At 35.7% G+C, this 6025-nt stretch overlaps 1 protein-coding gene across 1 annotated transcript; it reads left to right on the plus strand.

The window, feature by feature from the left end:
• The first annotated feature begins 1312 nt into the window (after positions 1 to 1312).
• Positions 1313 to 5633, plus strand: LOC133173393 (putative nuclease HARBI1). Its single transcript, XM_061308374.1, has 4 exons — positions 1313 to 1965; positions 2991 to 3103; positions 4754 to 4865; positions 5260 to 5633. Exons 1-4 carry the CDS (start codon positions 1539 to 1541, stop codon positions 5631 to 5633), a joined length of 1026 nt encoding a protein of 341 aa, XP_061164358.1. The 5' UTR covers positions 1313 to 1538.
• Positions 5634 to 6025: the final 392 nt, after the last annotated feature.

Here is a 6025-nt window from a genome sequence, read left to right on the forward strand (position 1 = left end):
CATATTCATTCCTTCATTGATTCGGGACATCCCCCTTTGAACTCAAAATGAAAGATACAACAGAGTCTGACACATCTATTTCATATCTGGATATTTTGCGACAAAAAGACGTTAATGGTAACCTAACAACAAGCTTTATGATATGACTTCAACTTTTCTTTCGTCTATTACCCTTATCTTTGTAGCAATATATCATTATTAACTGCATATGGAGTGTATGTCTCCCAATTGATTCGATACGCAAGAGCATGCTCTACGTACGAACAATTTCTTAAACAAGACAAGCTATTGACAAATAAGTTTATGAAACAAAGATATCAACAGTCTCATATAAATTAAGTCGACATTTCGCAAATTCTTTGGTCGATCCAATGACCTTATCAGCAAATACAACCTGTCATGAAGTCAAATGTTGAAGACGTTTTTCATGCTAATTGTTAGGCCATTATTTTCACACTGAATTGTCTGCGGATATTTCCGTTTTTCCGATCATGACAAGGAGCAGGGGATGCTCACTCCTCCATGGTACCTGATCCCACCTTTGATGTCTTAGAGGTCCGTGTTTGCTCTGCTCCTATTTTGTAATGTTTAATGGACTTTTGAGCTGGAATACTGTTCGTTATCTCCACATATTTCAATTACTCCTCCATGGCACCTGATCCCACCTCGATGTTTTTAGAGGTCCCTGTTTGCTCCTCAGAGCTTGATAACTGTTCGTTATCTTTATCTCTTGCTGTGGTCTTCAATTCGACATTTTGATATATTAATGACATTTCATCATCAACAATTTTCATTCATACGTTGATAAGATGTATCCCTTTGAACTCGAAATAAAAGACACCACTGAGACTAAATATCTAATTTCATATTTGGATATATTACTAAAGAAAGACATTGATTTCAAACTAACAGCTAAACTCTATGATAAACGTGATGAGTACAACTTTTCTATCGTCAGCCTGCCTTATTCATGTAGTAATGTACCATTATTACCTGCACATGGGGTTTATGTCTGAAAGATGTAAGAGGGTGTTCTACGTATTAATAATTCCTAAAACGAAGCAAGCTACTGACAAGTAAATTGACGATACAAGGCTATCAACAATATCGTTAAAAGTCAACAGTACAATAATCGATACAATAACCTTGTTTGCAAATACAGTCTATCGTTAAGTCGAATGTTGACTGACGGTTTTCATAAAATTTGTTAAGCAATTATTTCTTACTGAATTGTCTACGGATTTCTCCGTTTATCCGATCTTATAACAAGGGGAATACGGCAAATGTGACCGGTCGACAGGAAATACTTACTCCTCCATGACACCTGGCTCCGGGGCCATAAAACTTAGCCAGCTCACTTTTGAGATCAGAATTTGAGACGGTCTCAGATTTTGGTCTCAGTCTCAAGTTAGGTGTGCCATAAAAAATTGTCATCTCAGTCTCAGTCTCAGTTTCTTAGTTTGGTCTCACTTTTGAGCTCAAAAAGTTAGACAACTTAAAAGGTGTCTAACTTCTTGATTTGTGATCTCACTTTCAATATGGCGTCTTCGGCAGCGAAGTTGAATATTTTCAACATCATTCAAAGGCAGAGAAAGGCTCCACGTCCGCGTGTTTTCAGGGATAGAAGTAACCCACTGGAGGATTTGGAGCCGAATGAAGTCTATATTAAATACCGTTTCAGGCCTGCTACCATCCTCTTCCTTGTGGAATTGTTGTACGATGATCTTGTAAGACCAACAAAGAGAAACTCCGCCCTTCACCCGCTATTACAAGTGCTGGTAGCCCTACGATTCCTAGCCACTGGCTCATTTTATAATCTCGTTGATGAACCACTGGGAATCGCCAAGTCTTCGACTGGAAGAGCTGCTCGCCGTGTGTGTACCTTGCTTGCGAGTTTCGCGCAGAGGTACATTAAATTCCCTATGGACCTATCTGCATTCAAGAGTAGATTTTTTGATATTGCAGGTACATGTGTTTAACACCCTCTTTATGAAATACAAACTATCATTTCACATTCAACGCGAAATTACTCTGTCTCTGTTTTTAATCATGGGTGCACATATGTCATATCGCACAATACATTGCATGTGTTTTCCCCTTTACTTAAAAAAATAAGCATCTTAATAAATGCACTGAAGTTTAAAAAACAAATAATCTTTATCTACCTTTCGTTATTGATCAGTATCGGCATCCTCTATATACCCGGTAGTTGTTGTTTTCCATCCATAGGCCTACTCAATTGATAAAAGAATTACCACAAGGGGAAATAAATCTTGTAGAAAGTGATTTTTTCAAACCCATCCTAAAAATGTGATAAAATTTAAATAGGCATCGAACACAAATGGCGGCAGACGACTAGTAGTTTATTGAATGATGCATGTACTTTTACCAAAAAAAGGGGGAGAATTAGGGAACCTCCCCCATTTCAGTATTCAGTGACGGAGCACAAAAGTCAATAAAGGATAAATGGCCCCCCTTTTTTGCAGTATTCATCGACTGAGCTACCACATAAAAACACAAAAGTTAATAAAAATCGATTTTGAAATTCTATTACACAGGGTGCACAAAGAAGTAGGACAGGTTAATGAAAATGGAGATGCTATTAATTTATTCTGAATTTATTTGAAATGATTTTGTTTTGCGTGTAAAATCATCTACCGATAGAATGTAATGTAATGCTTTAGGTATTTGAGGAAAAAAAATTAACTGGAAATTATGTTATAAGCCAAACATTATGATGTTTTTAAAGTACGTGCTATTTGTGTTAAAACTTCAGGCCAGATTAAAAAAAAAACTTTGTACATTGGTCTCCTTTCCCTCTAGCTGAACTAGAATCACGCTAAAAAATTCTTGCTTGAACCATTGCATTATATGTATGTATTTTTGTTTTGTTTTTGTTTGTTTTTTTTTCGTCCATGTACCATGTAGTGCCGTTTTACGTCACGTGGTTTTAAGAGAATTAACTTAAATGAACTATATTTGGTTCAAAGGATTCCCAAATGTTGTTGGGTGTGTGGATGGCACCCAGATTAAGATAAAAGCTCCAAAGGATAATGAAGCTGATTTTATAAACAGGAAAGGATTCCATTCCCTGAATGTACAGGTAATATACAAGCTATGTAATCTAAAACTTATATTTAAGACTTTTTTTATTGTTTGGGTTTACATGTAAAAGAAGATGGGCGAACAAGGCGAGCACAGTGCCTATAGTGCAACAAGCATGAAGGTGAAAAATTAAATCCCAATTAAAACAAAATCTTCTTTGATATTTTGATATTTCGTCTAAAATTAAAGTATACTTTATGTAAAATCTCCACAATTTGCAAAAATCTCACTAAGATTGAAATTGTTTGCCTATGAAATAGCAAACACACACACTAGAGATGGCAAAAAGGATCATTTTCTCGTACTAAACCACAATTTTTCGATATGAGTGGGTTTTCGCTCCATATTTTCAAAGTTTAAAAGAGACAGAGAAAAAAAAACACCCAAAATTAATTTTTTTGTGTTTTTAAATTGATCGAGTTAGTCGATAACCTAGCATCGTTTTAGATAACTCGAGACCCTCTAGTGCCGAGACCCTCTAGTGCTCCAGTACAGGGTCGGATTCAGCAGTTTTTGAAAAAGGGGTGGTGGTGGTTCTAGGTCACACTGCAGGCACTATTCAACGGTTTTCAAAGGGGACAACCTCCAAAGAGTGTTGACAAGCAACAATTAATAAATAAATTAAAACAACAACCTGTGCACCACACTGTAAAATCCTATTTCGGGGGGAGGGGGCTTCGTCTAAACTTTTCGGTACATTTTGATTTCTTTTAAATGTTTGATTGTCCGTATTTTGAACCTTCCCGCAACAAAAAGTGCGGGGGAGCTTCCAATGCAAATCAAAACTTATATATTCAAATTATAACAAAAGATTATTTTTTTAAGGAAAAGTGAGCCCCCCCCCCCTTCCCCAACATTCTACGGGGACATTTTGAACCTTTCTCTTTATTGATTAAAATATCCCCATAATATAAGGAGAGGAATACTCCATTTCATGACTTTTAATGCATACTTCTTAAAGTTAGTTCTTCAGAAGATGGTCCAAAAATAGCTATGTACGTTCGCCGGAATCTTCCGATGATATCGAAGTGAAATCTTTCATGTTACGTGTGGGTAGTCGAGGCCCGGGGCCGGGGTTGTGAAAGTACAAGGAGAAAAGCAATAAGCAAAACTCTATCTAGAGAGCAGAAAGGGCAGAGATTGAAGTACTTATTTTATTGAAAATACTAGACGTAAAAATATCTATATTGCAGAAAAAAACGCACTCTCTCTTTCTCTTTCTGCAAAAATAAATAGGGTTACAACATCCGAACCCCCCCCCCTTTCCTTTAAAGGACAGCAACTTGTGGTATTTACATGTATATATCTGAAGCTATAGGCATTCTGCGCGCCTTGTTCACCCATCTCCTTTAAGGAAAATGCACACTTTTATGGAGATTTTAAGCTAGTTCCCTTCCTCTCAAATTTCAAAGAGTTTAGATGATCAATTTTCTTGATACTCCAAATAATGCAGTTTCATGATTCTAAATTATCTATTTTTTAAATGAAGTCATTATAGCTATACAGGTCCTGGCATACATAAGATGTACCGGTACTACTTGTTGTATAGCTATATTTGTAGCTGTGACTCTTTGTAAATTTCGTTAAGAATTTGTCCATAGATATAACAATAGATTCAAGAACCATGATATCTATTATGTTATTGCAGATGATATGTGGCCCTGATTTTTCCATCACAAATGTTGTGGCTAAATGGCCAGGATCAGTCCATGATTCCAGAATTTTCAAAGAGTCTGCGTTATGTAGAGAATTTGAAAATGGTACCTTGTTATGACCATCAATTTCTTATTGATTCTTGTCTGAGAATTGCAGTTTTGCATTTCTTATTAAATGATTTATTTTTTTATTTCAGTTATCATTTTCATTTGAAATTTAAAATCATTCAATCTGTTCCAGTTTTGGAAAAATACATTTTGAAAATCTGAATTTATATGCTTCCGAATATTTTTAAGAGTAGGAATCCAGCTATATTTATAAGAAAACTCTGTATGTACAAAATGCTAGCTAAAGGTCATATACCTTGACTGTAAAAACAATGTAAGTTAATGACAAGCATATAATTTTACCTTTTTTGAAAATCACATAAGGAAAAAAATAATACGGCCATAATTCAATTTAACATCATAATAGAAATTCACTTAATTCCCACTGCAGGACACGTACAAGGAATACTTTTGGGAGATTCAGGGTATGCCCTTAAACCCTACCTAATGACGCCATACCTGAACCCGTCTGAGATTCATATGCAGCGGTTTAATACTGCCCACTGTAGGACAAGAGTGTTGATAGAGCAGACATTTGGCATCATTAAGCGTAGGGTCTCGTGTCTACACACTGAATTACGAGTGTCACCCCAGAGGGCCTGTGTTGCCATCATTGCCTCTTGTGTCTTACACAACATTGGTATTATGCGAGGAGACATTTTGCCAAATGCGGACATCATCATAATTGATGAGTGGGATGAGGCGGAAGACTTGGGAGGTGATGGCAAAACTGTACGTGACCACATAGCCTTGAATTACTTCTGAAAGTGAGTACAATTCTCTATTTTTCTAAAGCCAACAATTCAAAAGGAATTCAAATACTCATTACAATAATTAATGTGTTGTTTTCATGATGCCATTCTTTTAAAATACACACCATAGTAAATGATAAATACTGAGAGTGATTAACATGGAAATCTATTAAAAAATGAAAATAAATTAACATACTGTATATCCAATAAGACATGAAATCTAGGCCCATATAGTTACAATAAAATAAAACTACTACCTCTTAAAAGTGCTTACACATGTAAAATTGAACTTTTTTAAGTTCATTGATTTTTTATCAGTCAACATGTTCAAAGCATTTGTTTTCCTATCAGGTCTGACCAGATGAGAATCTGCTTCAACTTTAAAATTTTCAACATTGAATTTAT

This window comes from Saccostrea echinata, unplaced genomic scaffold, assembly GCF_033153115.1.
Source record: "Saccostrea echinata isolate AGI-Se365-2 ecotype Australia unplaced genomic scaffold, CSIRO_AGI_Sech_v1 ptg000056l, whole genome shotgun sequence".
Classification (NCBI taxonomy): domain Eukaryota; kingdom Metazoa; phylum Mollusca; class Bivalvia; order Ostreida; family Ostreidae; genus Saccostrea; species Saccostrea echinata.